The sequence below is a fragment of the Aptenodytes patagonicus genome, chromosome 27, assembly GCF_965638725.1.
Source record: "Aptenodytes patagonicus chromosome 27, bAptPat1.pri.cur, whole genome shotgun sequence".
Lineage (NCBI taxonomy): Eukaryota > Metazoa > Chordata > Aves > Sphenisciformes > Spheniscidae > Aptenodytes > Aptenodytes patagonicus.
This window is the reverse complement of record NC_134975.1, coordinates 2,649,624-2,663,302: the sequence shown is the minus strand read 5'-3', so window position 1 is coordinate 2,663,302 and position 13,679 is coordinate 2,649,624. Positions and strand designations below refer to the sequence as shown.

The 13,679-nt window shown below is 62.6% G+C and overlaps 1 protein-coding gene across 1 annotated transcript; it reads right to left on the bottom strand.

Annotated features, from left to right (window-relative positions):
- Nucleotides 1-9,388: 9,388 nt before the first annotated feature.
- Nucleotides 9,389-13,637, bottom strand: SLC39A5 (solute carrier family 39 member 5). Its single transcript, XM_076360277.1, is given in 12 exon segments — nt 9,389-9,538; nt 9,616-9,806; nt 9,880-9,960; nt 10,225-10,413; nt 10,488-10,548; nt 10,628-10,765; nt 10,860-11,029; nt 11,610-11,784; nt 11,956-12,022; nt 12,024-12,136; nt 12,280-12,614; nt 13,589-13,637. Coding segments are annotated over 11 exon segments (1,659 nt in total). The 5' UTR covers nt 12,604-12,614; nt 13,589-13,637.
- Between the last annotated feature and the right edge of the window lie 42 nt (nt 13,638-13,679).

The window sequence follows — 13,679 nt, the reverse complement described above, 5'->3', positions numbered from 1 at the left end:
CTGTTTTTAATTTTAGAAATCATATTTATAATGCAGGTTTGAAGCATTCGAGAATGTTGCACTGTTTTTTTCCGTTGGTTGGTTTTTTTTTTGTTTTTTTTTTTTCCTTCTGAATTACTGTAACAGTATCATGTGCAAAAAACAATACTCTTTCTCCATATCACGAGTCTGTTCAAAGCCAAAGACTGGGATGCAGAGAACGAGAACGGGCTGACAGGGCAACAAGCATTTCGGGAACCATCTTCTCCCCTGACCTCCTTTCCCTCCGCAGCCTTGCTGAAAGCGGGGAGCGTGGGGCTGGGGCTGAGGCTCCCGTCCGTGGCCGCCCCGGGGGCGTCCCAGCGTGATCCCTCCGGGATGGGAGCGGGGAGAAAAGGATCCCTCTTTCCCACCGAGTCCTCGGTGGCCGCTCGCCTCCTCTTTGCCAGCGAGACTGCGATGGGACCGCGCGAGCCTTGCGCTGCGGCTCTTCTGCCCAGCGTTTCAGAGAGAAAAAGCATTTCTGTAACCAAAATAAGGTATTAATGTCTTTTTTCTTCTTCTTTTAAAATAGTTTCTAAATGAAGGTGGCTCCTGTTAGGGTGGTGTTTGTTGGGTTTAGGTTGTGGTGTGGAGCAGGCGTTGGAGCCGGCCGTTCCCGGGGGAGGCTCCCGGCGGGCGAAGGTGCTGCTGGCAGCCCGCGGGGAGCGTCCCCTCGCACTGTTTCTTTCTTTTACCAAAGCCAAACTCTTAGAACCAAATATGAAGTTTCAGTCTTGGCCTTTGGGTGATAAGCACATTTTCTTCGCGTTTCACGTAGGAGTTTTTCCCAGAGGGGAGCGGGGTCGGGGACCTCCCGTTGCTCTTGCTCGGCACCAGCTCGCCGTTGGAGCTTGGTCTCCCCGTCCCATTACCAACCCGCACTTTGTTCAGCAAAGCACTCGAGAAATTTGCCCTCGGTGAGATCTCGGAGCAGGAGCGGTGGTCAGGCTGGTCCCTGGAGGGCTCTGATCCCCGGGCGGTGGGGGCCAGGCGCTTCTGATGGGCAGGGCTCCTCTGGCTGCTCCGGAGGGATCTTCCCTTCTCGGACCGTGAGCCCCCTCCACCCAGCTCTCGGCAAGGCGGCGGCAGCGACTTGCTGGGCCAGTGGGTCCCCTCCTTTGCTGCCGGCGTAGGATCGTGTCCCCGGCCGATCGCTTCTCCCCTCCCCACTCCCCCCCGACCCTCTAGCTTGAAAGAAAGTGTTAACCTTTCTGCACCGAATACCTCAGTTCGGAACCAGAATAAACTCATGAAACTTGAATAAAAAGATCCTTTTTGAAGATCCTTTTCAGTATTCTACAGAGGAGAACTGGAAAAAGAGACTTGTTTACATTGCTGTCGAGTCCGCACTTGCCTCTTGCAGCTCTTTCCCTTTCCGGGAGGAATTTAGGCATCACTTTATCTCCTCTTCTCGCTGCTGGCCCTCGCCCTCCCCGCGGGGCAGGAAAATGGGTCCAAAGTCCTGAGCCGTCGTCTTCAAGGGCTAAAGTACTTTTTCAGGCACACGGAGGGGCCGAGCCGCCCCCGGCCTTGGCTCCCATCCCTGGCGCGGGCAGCGATTCCCGGGGACGGAGATGGGTTCGGAGCAGGGCAGACCCTGGAGCCGTGATGGCTCCGTCCTCTTGAGCGACGCTCCGGCTCCCCCGAAGTCACTTGGGGAAAGCTCGGAGGCGCCAGCAGAGCTGGGCCGTCCCGTGCCCGCCGCGGGAGGGATGCGGCCGTGCCTCTCGTGCCCTGGTCCTCGATGCCATGTGGCTTTAGCATCGCTGACGGGGGACGGGACTCCAGCACCATTTCACTTGAACGTGGCTTTTTCCTGTAGCCGGGGTGAGAGCGTTCCTTAGAGCACACAGAGAATGCTGCTTTTTTCTTCACACCCCCCCTTATTTTTTGGACTATTATTGTGGTTTTCAGTTTCTTTGTTTAGAGAAGAAAACTGATCTCTCTCTTGGCCTTGTTTCTGTGCTACGACGCGTTAACTTCCGCTCAACATGACGACTAAAACTATGACGAGACAATCAATGTGATCTCTGTAAGGGCTTCTCCATTTCTTCTCTGCAGCACCGTGCTTTATATATGTGTGTTCTTTGCTCTTAGTGAGGATCTTTTTCTCCCCTCCCCTTGTGTCTTATTAAAAATAATAATAATAATAATAATAATGTGGAGGGAAACGAGGTTTCAGCAGCGCATCCATGGTCTGGGAGCACATGGGAGGAAACATGGGGTGGGGTGGGAAGGGGGACGTGCGGCCAGTTTCCTTGCGGGTACCAGTCTTGTTCTCCTTTAACGCTGTATTGTATACATTTGACAGCACAGCTTGACAATTTAAGTAATAATCAAAGTGTTTGGTAATAATGCATTATTTTGCTAAACGAGATTTGTGATGGTTTCCCTAGTGCATTGTAAAGAGGGATGGAGGGAAACTTCCGCTGCCCTGCCTGCTCCCTCCCCGGCCCCTCGCGGGGCGGCGGACGGGGGCTCCCCCAAATCTTCCTTCCCACAAACCTTTATGCCAAAGTTGGACCATTCCCGCTTAGTGTTCTGTCCGGCGCCCGGCATCCGTTTGGTGTAGCTCTCACCAAGCAGCGACTTCTTCAGCTTCCCCCCTCAATGCTACTTAAATCTCTTGGTTTTGAATACGCAGGCACCGGATCACCCGTCCCCTCCTCTGCCCCGACCTCCAAAAAAAGGAAGTTTCTCTCCGCCCCTTGGTCCAAAGCACTTGCTTCAAGTAATAAGCACTTTTGTTAAAGCATGAGTCTGGATTCCCTTTAGCATCCCACGGGATAGAGAGCAGCAAGAGCGGAAGGGATAAGAGAGTGTCTTTGGTTTTATTTTTTCATTTTTAATTTTAAAAAAAAAAGTTTGTTTCTAGGGAATGAATGAACAAAGGGAAGTTGTGTTTTGAGAGAGAAAAAAAAAAAAAAAACAGCACAAATACATTTCAACTCAAAAGGTGTATTTGCACTGCCATTGCTAGAGAAAGGGGCTGCCAGCCCTGCGGCCCCGCTGAGCCATATAAACTGCTGACAAACACTGAATGTAACGTCCTTGCAGAGGGCAGCCCAGGGAGGCTGGGATTGGCTTTATTCTCGACGGGCACTTCAATGAAATTCAAAAATAACCTAACGATGATGAGAATCTGGTTGGTGTTTCTTTGTTGTTGCTGTTCCCGAGCTGCAGGCAATTTGAAACTTTTTTTTTTCTTTAGGAAAATGCTTCCCCCCCCCTCCACCACCCCCTTCCCGTCCCCTCTCCCCCTCCGCCCCGTCCCTGCCCCGAACAGAGCGAGGAGCTCCCTCGACCAAAAGCGAGATGCAGACGAGTAGTCCCCAGCCCCGTCGACCGCATCCCGGGGCTGGAATCTGGCAGATATAAAAGTAGCACTAAAAACAAAGCAAAAACTCCAAAAAAATGGAACAAGTCTTTTTTTCCTGTTTGTTTGTTTTGAACACTCTGAGTGTGGTAGTGATTCCGTAGATACCGCGGCCCTGCCGGGGTCCCCCAGCTGCGGGGTAAGGTGTTAGTGAGAAACAAGTGAAAAACCAAAACAAAGAACAAACTGCAAAGACCCGAGAAACAATCTTTTTCTTTGATTTTATTCTGTTGTTCGGTGGGGCGGGGGGACGGGCCCGGGGAGCTGCCCCTGCTCCCTCCCAGCTCCACCCCGAGGGTCCCCATGTCCCCCCGCCTGCCACAGGGACCACAAAGGGGGGGACCTTGGGGTCCCCCCAGGTGTGAATGTCGGGGTCGGACCCGTGCAGACTGTCGGCCCACGCTCACCTTTGCCTTCAGTAAGAAACCAAAGGAAAAACCAACCCCTTCCATTCGAGATACTGGCACGGACACGCGGATTCTTTGGTTCGGGGGGTTTTTTTTTTTCTTTTTCTTTCCTTTTTTTCCTCCTTTTCTTTGTTTCTTTGTTTTTCTCCAAGGACGCGAGGAGCTGTTCAGACCTCTTCTCCTGGCTGAATTTTTCTGGGCTCAGCAGTGCTGGGTGTGTTTGAAAGGAGAAAAAAAAACCCAACAAAGCCGAGGCTCGGCTGAAGCGTCGGCGGGAGCTTCGGAGCGGGGAGGCGGAGGGTAACGTATGCGCGAGGCGAGGGACCTGCCGGGAGCTCGTGGAGGGGGAGCGGTGGCTCTCTGCATCGCGGCTCGTTAGTTAAACTAAAATCCTCAGAGTCGCGGCGTGAGGCTGGAACGGGATGGGGTCAGAGCCCCCGAGGGGCAGGGTGGCGACGGGGGATGCGTCTCTAAGGACTCGAAGGCATCTGTAGCAAGCTCTGTGTCTTTACAATATCCTATGTGTAAATGCTGCACCTCTGTATATTATGCACATAAACATTTATTTGAATAAGATAGGACAGACCTCATCACCAGTCAGGTATAAACGACTCTTCCTCTTCTGTGTCTCGGTGTTCTGGCGTGCGTGTGCGTGCAAGTGGTTCGTGTGCGGGTCCGTGTGCCTGGGCGTTGTCTGAGCTTCCCATGCAGGGGAGAAGGAGGGGAAAAAAGAGGAAAATAGCCTTACTTGACCCAGTCATATCAATATTGTTCGTCAACTTGAAAATAATAAAGTAAATGCATGGAAACCTCTAGCTGAGCCACGGTGCGTGACCGTGGGTGTGATGTTTCGGAGATCCAGGGTGCCGAGTGTCTCGCGCTGCGCATCCCGAAGCTCTGGGTCCCGCTGGGGTTTCTCCTTTAGCTGCGGAGGGTGGGCGGCTGCTGCCTCGCATGCCTGGTCCTTCCTCCTGTCCTTTCTTTTTCTTTTTTTTTTCCTGAGGCCGTAGGGAGTGGATTCCTCACGGCTTGACCAAAACTGCCGTTTCTTTGGTGCTCTGCACTTAGTTTCCAGGGGTTGCGTCAGTCCTCGGAGCCTCAGAGTGCTGCAGGTCCCCGCCATGCTGCTCTGCCCGCCCCGGCCAGCGCTGCCCGTCTGTCCGCAGACCTGCCACCAGCTTCCTCGCCCCGGGAGTGAGCCCTTCCGAGCTGTGCCTCCGGCGAAAGACATGGATGGAGTTGCTGGTTGAGTTAGTCCGAGTCGGATAAAACGCGGTGGCTGCCCTCCCTGGGAGGAGAGGCCGGGGAGCGGGGCTGGAGGTGCGAGGGGTCCTGGCCCCCTGAGGGGTCCCAGCCCTGCTGCAGGACAGGGCGAGGGCTCCTGGCGTTTGGGCAGCGTTCGGGTGCCTCAGTGCCGGCAGCGTAGTTCCGTTCCTGAATTTTGCACTATGTGAAGCGTGGCCAGTTTAGGAGGGGGTGTGGGGGTGTGGGGGGGGTGCGCTGCCCGGCTCCTGCCTGCGAGAGACCTGGGGGGGTTGGCCAAAAGGAAAATCAAAGACGATGTAGGCCGGTCGTGGGTGAGAGAGTCCCGACGCGCCAGGAGCTGCGTTGTGGGGAGCTCGGAGGGCATTAAGACAAACCCAGAGCCTGTCCTGAGCGCTGGACTTGAGAACATTTTTCCTACTTGAAGGTACTAACCAAAACGGCTGCTTTCTTCAACGTGTCCCCTCCTCTGCACGCCGGAGGTGGGCTGGGGGCTGGCAGGGGGGGGCTGTGCAGAGGCTGGCTGCGGCTGTGAGGGGAACGGTGCTCGGAGCCACTCCTTGTCTTTCTGTGCCCCAAAAAGCTCTCGCGTCCCCTGTCACGCGCCCCTTCACCCTACCGGTGTCTGGCTCCGGCTGCGGGGACAGGAGGTGGGGTGGGCAGAGGAAGGCTGAGAGCAAAACCTGCAGCCCAGCTGGTTTTGCAAGAGGACTGAGCCTGAATTTCAGCCCTCCAGCAGGCAGGTCCTTGCCCGGGGTCACATCCTGGCCTGTCCCCCCAGCCGGTGCCCCGCAGCGGCCGTGCTCCCCCGCAGCTGGTGGGCACACACGTCCTGAAGCGACCCGCTACAGCCGTCGCGTTCGGCAGCACGGGCTTGAAAATTTGCACTGAAATCGTTACGTGCCAGTTCCTCCTCCTCCTCCTCCAACAGATCTGAATTTCTCTTTGAGCCCTCAGTTTTTCCCATCAGCCTGTGTTCCCTCTCCTGCGCGCCCCAAACCCGCCGAGGCTCCCGTCCCCAGCGGTGAGAGCCACGAGAGCCGGCTTCAGGCCAGAGCCTCTCCCTGCGGATCTCCACCTCCATCCCAGCGCGGCAGAGCAGGTACTGGGCAGGGAGCTGCCAGATCCGCGGGGGCGGGTACGGCCGGGCTTCACGACGCTTCCCCGCTCTTTCCAAACCTGTTGGTGTCCAGGAGATCTCATTAAACGCTGCAGGCATCGGGTTGGATTCTGTCGCGGGCTGGGATTCGGCTCGGAGCAGCAAGGCACGAGCTGGCGTTTGGGCAGGGCTGGGCGTTCAGAAATAGTGTCCGTCTGCAGTGAGGATGCGGTGCTGCCAGTCAGAGACCTCCCGGCTCCCAGTGCCCAGCGTTCCTCGCCCGCTCCAGGGTCGGGAGCGTGGATGTTAGGCGTGCGGGTCCGTTTGTCCGTGGGCACACACGTGCTCCGTCTCAGCAGGCGCTCTCTTAGCTTTAAAGATTTCCGAGTCCTCTCAGACCCCTTTCAATGTCCTTTTAAAGTCATTCGGTAGGTTCTTCCCTTCCCTTTTCCTCCTCGATACACATGGAAGGGGGTTCATGGAGATTTGCATTTCTCATCTGTCCTGCGTCAGGGAAGCATAGGTTGGTAATGAAGGGCTCAGCCCCCCCTCCCCGCTGCAGCCAGGCCCCGTGCTGGGCGACCTGCAGCCTTTCGGAGCATCCCGCCGGCCAGTCCGGGTTTGACATCTGTTAACATCTCTCGGGCCGTATTTCGGTGCTCTGCTGCCACACCGGCACTGCCCCGGGAGGCAGCGGTGGCTCCTCTGCCCGTCGCTCCTTCCCTTGCGGGTGTCCGGCACAGGGGACGTCGGTGGGACGGGGAGGGGTCTCGGGCGTCTCCCTGCCCAGCTGCAGATGTGCCAAACGCAGGGCAGTGGGCGCTGGCGCTCGGCAGAGCCGCTCCCCGGGCATCCTCGAAGCAGTCGGCACCCGGCTCCCCTTGCGGGGACTGAAGCCCACCCTCACTCCCCGCAGGGCTGGAGCTGGGGCAGCTGCAGGGACATTCGCCCGCCTGTGGCGTGACCGTCCCCTCGGCTGCCCCGGGGCTGGCCGAACCCCAGAGCCTTGGACACCCCCGGGGACTTGGACACCCCAGTCCCTGGCGCCGGTTTTTTGGCTGTTTCAGACCTTTGCAGGGAGCGGAGAGCGACGTTCCCTGGGGAAAGGGCCCGAGCCGGTTCCTCTCCCAGCTCTGCCTGCTCTGGGCACCCTGAGCCCCCACGCTTCACGGGTGCCCCGGTGCAAGACCCGCCCAGGCACAGGGTGCCCTGACCCCCCCGTTTGCCCCGTGCCGGGCTGGGCCAGCTGCACCCGGGCAGGAGCTTTCCGTGCCACGGGAGGAGCCAGCGTGGGACGGGAGCGTCTCTTTAGGCTTGTTTGTGGGGTGGTTAGATAACGAAGAGCTGCTTTAATTTGTGTCTTCTCTGCACTGTTCACACCTACCTCTGGCAATAACCGGGCTGGGGCACAGACCTGGGGAAACGCTTTCGCGCCTCTCGGACCCGCAGCCTCAGCGCCGGAACAAGGCGGCGGCGCGCGTAGCAAGCACGGCTGAGCGAGGGCAGGAACGGCCGGGCTCTGCCCGGATCTGCCTGCAACGGGCAAGTGCCCCTCTCCCAGCAAGGGGTGGGTCGAGGGGGAGAGCGGCCCCGAGCGAGCCCCCTGTGCGCCGGCCCCGCGTGCCCGGTGTCTGCGTGCGTGTCCGTGTGTAGCAGCTGCTTCGTCTCCTCTGAAGGTATTTTTACTTTAACTCCCCGGCTTCGTTCCCCTCCAGTGCACTGAAATGTGGAACCTGCTGAGCAAAAACCAGCGTGTGGCCGTGCTGTTGTTCGTCAGCGGCAGGGCCTTAATCGGTAGTCGTTCTTGCTGGGGACCTTTAACATGGATGCCTTTGTACTTGGGCAGGGAGGGAGAGGTGAGTGCGTCAGCTCGAGGGGCCGGTGCCCGAGCGTCCCCGCAGCGAGAGCCATCGGCACCGTCCCCGTCCGAGACCCGGCAGAGGCAGGGTCTGTGCTCCGTCCCGTGGCGGCCGCGATGCCGATCCCGGTGCCGCCGTGTCAGCGGTTCAGGCCTCTCCCTCCCCTCTGTAGGTGCTTCTTCCTTCAACCACTGGTTCAAAGCACAAGCGTGTGGCCTGGCGGGGCCGGGCGGGCGGCGGGGCAAGGAGGGCCGCTCCCGGCCCCTCGCCCCCCGCACGCCTGCCCCGTGGAGACCCGCCGCAAGTAGGGTAGAGTTTTGATGTGCAATTTAAAAATAGAAAAAAAAAAAAAAAAGTATGAAATCCCCCCGGGGCCGTCGCGGCGGCCTCGAGGTGCCGGGTGCCTTGGTGGGCAAACTGAGCCATGTCCCCCTGAGCTTGCTGGTTTCTCGCCCTTCTCCTGAGAGCAGGCGCCCCAGAGAGCCCCAAAATCAGTCCTGACCAGCGAAGCACTTGTCTCTGGGTAGAGGAAATTGGAGCGAGCAAAATCGCTTCGTGTCGTGCAAGGGAAACACAAAGCCGTTCAACCCCCAAAGCGGTTCTAGGGAGTGAATACGAGGCAATACGTAGGAGAAGAAGGAAATCAGCCCAACAAGCCATCCGTCCCCGCAGCGCAGATGCTATCCTGTCGGCCTCCTCCTTACCCCCGCCTGAGCCTAGTGAGCGGTTACTTTTGTCTCGGATGTTCCATATATGTATTTTCAGAAATCCTGCATCACCTTCGGGGAGGGAGGGGGGAAAAGGAACTAAAAAGAAATTAAAAAAATAAAAAGGAAAAAAAAAAAAAAGAAAAAAGCATTCAGACTTGATCTATTTTATACAATGTAAGCTGCGACCAAGTCCTGTTATTCATATTGTGGCTTTGAATCAATTATGTTTATTAAAATGCTATTGCTTCTATGTCCTGTCCTTTCTCCGCTAGCGGCTGGTCCAGGGGGAGCGGGAAGGGGAAACGCGCTCGACCTCGCCCCCAGAGCCAGGCGTGTGAGCACCCCGCTGCCGTCCCACCCCGGGGAGCGCTGGGTGCCCCGGTCCCCCGGGAGAGGACACGGGGTGGCGAGGGGACCCCACGTCCCCTCCCCGCAGGGGCTGGGGGGGGCCACACAGGGCTGAGCCATGGAGACTTCTGGGGATGGCGGATGCTGCTGGGGGTCTCACGAGGAGGGGAGAAAGTCCAGTCCTGGGGGCACGTTTGGGGCTCCCGCCCTCCTGCCATCCTTCCAGCTCGGCCGCCGCTGGCTCCGGCCGCGGTTCCCCGCTCCAGTCGGTGGCGGGGGCGAGCAGGGCCGAGCCCCGGGGCCGCTCAGGGCTGCAGCCAGGCGCGGATGTGTCCCTCGGCGAGGGCGATGCCCAGCATGATGCCGCTGCCCAGCAGGAACCCCACGTTCTGCAGGAGGAAGCGGCCCCAGGTGCCCTCGCCGGGGCCCTCGGTGCCCCGCAGCACCTCGGGGAGCTGGGACAGAGCGGGGGGCTCAGCGGGGCTGGCACGAGACCCAGCCCTGTTGCCCCCCCCCCCGGCTGCCCCCTTACCATGTCAGCCAGGGCCACGTAGAGGAAGATGCCAGCGGTGGCGGTGAGGATCCAGGGGGTGAGGTGGGACGCGCTCTGCCCCACGACCGCCCCCGCCGCCGCCCCCAGGCAGGAGAGCAGGGCTGAGAGCAGGTTGAGGAGCAGGACGGTGCGGGGGGCCGTGCCTGCCCGCAGCAGCACCGCCAGGTCGCCTGCGGCAAGAGGAGGGTGGGTGGCAGGGGCCGCGGGGGGTGCCACGGCTGGGGCGGGGGGCCAGGCACCTACCCAGCTCGTGGGGCAGCTCGTGGCAGAGCACGGCCAGCGCCGTGCTGAGGCCGCTGGAGAGGCTGTGGGAGAAGGCAGCACCTGCGGGAAGAGGGTCCTTTGCACCGGACCTGCACAGACCCTGTGCCCTGATGCACCGTGCACCCCTGTCCCTGTGCACCCCCGTCCCTGTGCACCCCTTGTCCCCCTGTCACCCTGCCCCTGTGCCCTGATACACTGTGCACCCCCATCCCTGTGCACCCCTTGTCCCCCTGTCACCCTGCCCCTGTGCCCTGATACACACCGTGCACCCCCTGTCCCTGTGCACCCCTTGTCCCTCCGTCTCCATCTCCCCATGTCCCTCACCGATGGCCAGCCCGTCCGTCAGGTTGTGGATCCCGTCCCCCAGCACCACCATCCAGACAATGTCAGTGGCCCTGGGGCTGGGGGGCAACGCGGGGCCGTGGGAGTGTTCGTGGGAGTGTCCATGGGGGTGTCCATGGGGCTTCAGCTCCAGCTCTGGCTCCGGTGCTGTCAGGTGTCGCAGCTCGGCCCCTGCGGTGGCAGAGACACGGGGTGGGTGCTGGGGCCGAGGGCCGCGGGCACTGCGGGGTGCGAGGGGGTCTTACCTCCTCGCAACGGTGCCAGGACCCCCACGGCCACGTCGGGGGTCTCTCCAGGGGAGCATCCCTGGGGAAGACAGAGGCGTTGGGTGCAAAGCTGGACCTGGTGGCAGCCCCACGCCCTCCCCGGCGCCCACAGCTCTCACCGTGGCCTCCCGGCTCCGCCGCAGCATCCCCAGGAGCAGCTCCACCAGGAAGAGCAGGTAGATGCCCCCCAGCACCGCCAGCCCCTGCAGCACCGCGGCCCCCAGCTCTGCCGGCGTCTCCTGATGCCTCCCCTGGGCCTGGACACGGGTGACCCGGCGGCTCAGGGGACCCGGACACCCCGGTCCCCGCCCTGTGCCACCTCCGGCCCGCCAGGGCAGGGCTACTACCTACATGGGGCCAGAGATGGAGCAGGGCGTCCCCGCAGAGCGTCCCCACGGCCAGCGCCACCAGGAAGGCCAGCAGCGAGCGGAAGAAGCCATGGCTCAGCAGTGGGACGAGGACGACGGCCAGGGCGGAGGGCAGGCTGACGAAGGTGACGGCCAGGAGGCCCCAGCCCAGCGCTGCGGAGTGGGTGAGATGGGCACGGCCAGGGCAGGAGGACGCAGGACCCAGGGATGGGGATGCAGGATGGGTGTCCTTGGTGATGCAGGGATGGGGACCCCGGGACTGGGACTGTGGGGTGATGGGAACCTGGGGATGGGGGATGCGGGAGGGGGACACTCGGGGATGCAGGAATGGTCAATGCAGGGATGGGGTGGCAGGGACTGGGGACATGGGGACCAGACGCTGGAGGGATCCAGGGATGGTGACGAAGGGACAGGGGACCTGGAGAGTTGATGATGGAGGAACCAGGGATGAGGATGCAGGGACAGGGTCCACAGGGACCAGCTGATGGGGGACCAGGGGCTCAGGGTGCAGGGACAGTGGACACGGGGACCAGACGATGGGGGAGCCAGGGATGGGGCTACAGAGACAGGGGACATGGGGACCAGACGCTGGGGTACCTGGGGATGGGGATGCAGCGATGTGAAACCTGGGGACCGGCTGATGGGGACCAGGGGATGGGGCTGCAGGGACAGGGGACCCAGGGACAGATGACCTGGGGCCAGGGGCCAGGGAGGGGCCCCGGCTTGGGGTTACCTGGCCACAGGGCCCCCCCCGGGGGAGGCAGCGTCACCTCATCGCTGTGCTGGATGCAGACGCGGCTGTCGATCTGGTACAGCAGGGCCGGGCAGAGGAGGGTGAACTGCTCCGGTGTCAGCTGGGACACCGAGTCCAGCCCAAAATTCACCAGCAGCTGGGTGACGTTGAGGCACTGCGGGGGGGGGGGGGGGCAGCGGTGAGCGGTGCTGGGGGGGGGCCGGGGCTCCCGGGTCCCTCTGGGGGACGAGGAGCAGCCAGGGCTCCCCGGGGGCTCCCAGCACGTGGCGAAGTGGGACGGCAGGACCCCCCCCCTCCTCCCCCCCCCACTGCCGGCCCCGCTCACATCGTCGTGTGGGTGGTCGGCGCCGGAGTGCTCCAAGCCCAGCACCCTCCCCAGCAGGCTCAGGCCGGGCTGGTCCCGCCGGGGGGGCTGGGGGGCCCCGCGGCTCCCAGGGGTGGCCCCAGCGCTGGGGGGCTCGGCGGGCGCCGGCTTCGTCCAGCTTTTTGTCTGGGAGGGCCGGGGGCTGGGGGAGGCGAGCGCAGATGAGCCCCCCCACACACACATCGCGCCGGGGTGGGGGGTGGGGTGGGGGGCAGCCCCCCTGGGAGCGGGCGAGGGGTCGGCCGGGTACCTGGGGGGGCGGGTGGGCAGCGGGGCGCTGGGTGCCGGGTCCCCGCCATGCTCCCAGACGGGGTGCCGGTGCCGGTGCTTCTCCTCCTGCACCTCCAGCAGGTCGAGGTGGCTGACGTGGCCGTGGCCCAGCTCCTCGTGCTGGATCTGCACCACCTGCACCCGGCCCAGCCCCAGGCTGCCCAGCAGCCGCGCCAGCCCCTCGAAGGGCAGCGTCCCGTTGGCCCCGTACTGCCCGAAGAGCTGCTGCAGGTAGTAGCCGTGCTCCTGCGCCGCGTCCTCGGGCAGCGGCCCCGGCCCCCCGCCGGCCCCCAGAGCCAGCAGCCCCAGGACGCCCAGGAGGAGCCCAGGGGGGCCCATGGGGCCGGATCCTGCAGGCGGCAGAGGGGGGGGGGGGGGGGGTCCCCGGCGGAGCCGGGAGAGAGGGGGATGCTGGCGTGAGGGCGGCGGGAGCTGCGGTGTCCCCAGCCCCGTGGGGCGCAGACCCCAGTGCCCGTGGGTCCCTCCCAGAACGCGGGGTCCCTCCGATCAGCCCCGGGTACGCACCCTCCTGCCGCCCGCCCGCCCGTCCGTCCGTCCGTCCGTCCGCAGGGACGGCTGGAAAGCAACAGGCGGCATCAGGGTCACGGCCCGGGGACACGTGTCCCTGCACCGGTGCTCAGGGACACAGACTGGGGAGCGGGGCCGGGCAGGGCCAGATGCTGTCCCCGTGCCCGCTGCGGGGCCGGGCTCCCCAGGGTGGGCGATGGGGAGGAGGGGGCCGTGGGGACAACGCTGGGGGGGGACACGGTGACACTCGTCCTTGAGGGGAGGTTTTGCAACTGGGGCAGCTTTTGTGTTGGAGTTAATGTTTCACCGGGCGGGGAGATAACGCCAGCGGCACCCCCCGGCAGGGCACTCGCACCCCCACCCCACCCGCCCGTGCCCCCGACACACCCACCCGCAGCCCCGCCTGGCGCGGCCATATCCCCCCCCCCCCAGCTCCCACCCCACTGCCGGGGACGCGGAAACAGCCCTGCACGGTGACGGGAAACACCAAACTGCAGGTGGGACGGCGGGATGGCCGTGGGGGTCCGTCCTCCCCCTCCACGTGGGACTTGCTGATGCCGTGGGGGCTGGGAAAATCCCATGACTCCAGGAGCAGGCGCCCCACTGTCATCCCCACCACAGCGCAAGGCCCCTCGGGTGCCCCCACCTTCACCAGAGCTGACCCCCTCCCGCCGAGGTGGGTCTCTCCCCGGCATCATCCCGTTCGTGGGGCCCCGTCCCACCGGGTGCAGTGCCAGCATCGCCCGCGCCCCCCCAGGACCCCTCCCGTGCCCCCCCCCCCTCCCCGGGGGCTCACCTGGGGCCACGCTGTGCCGGTCGCCGGGGCCGGGGGACGCGCCACTGACCGGCCCCCGTCCCCGTCCCGCGGCCGCACCGTCTGCTGCGCC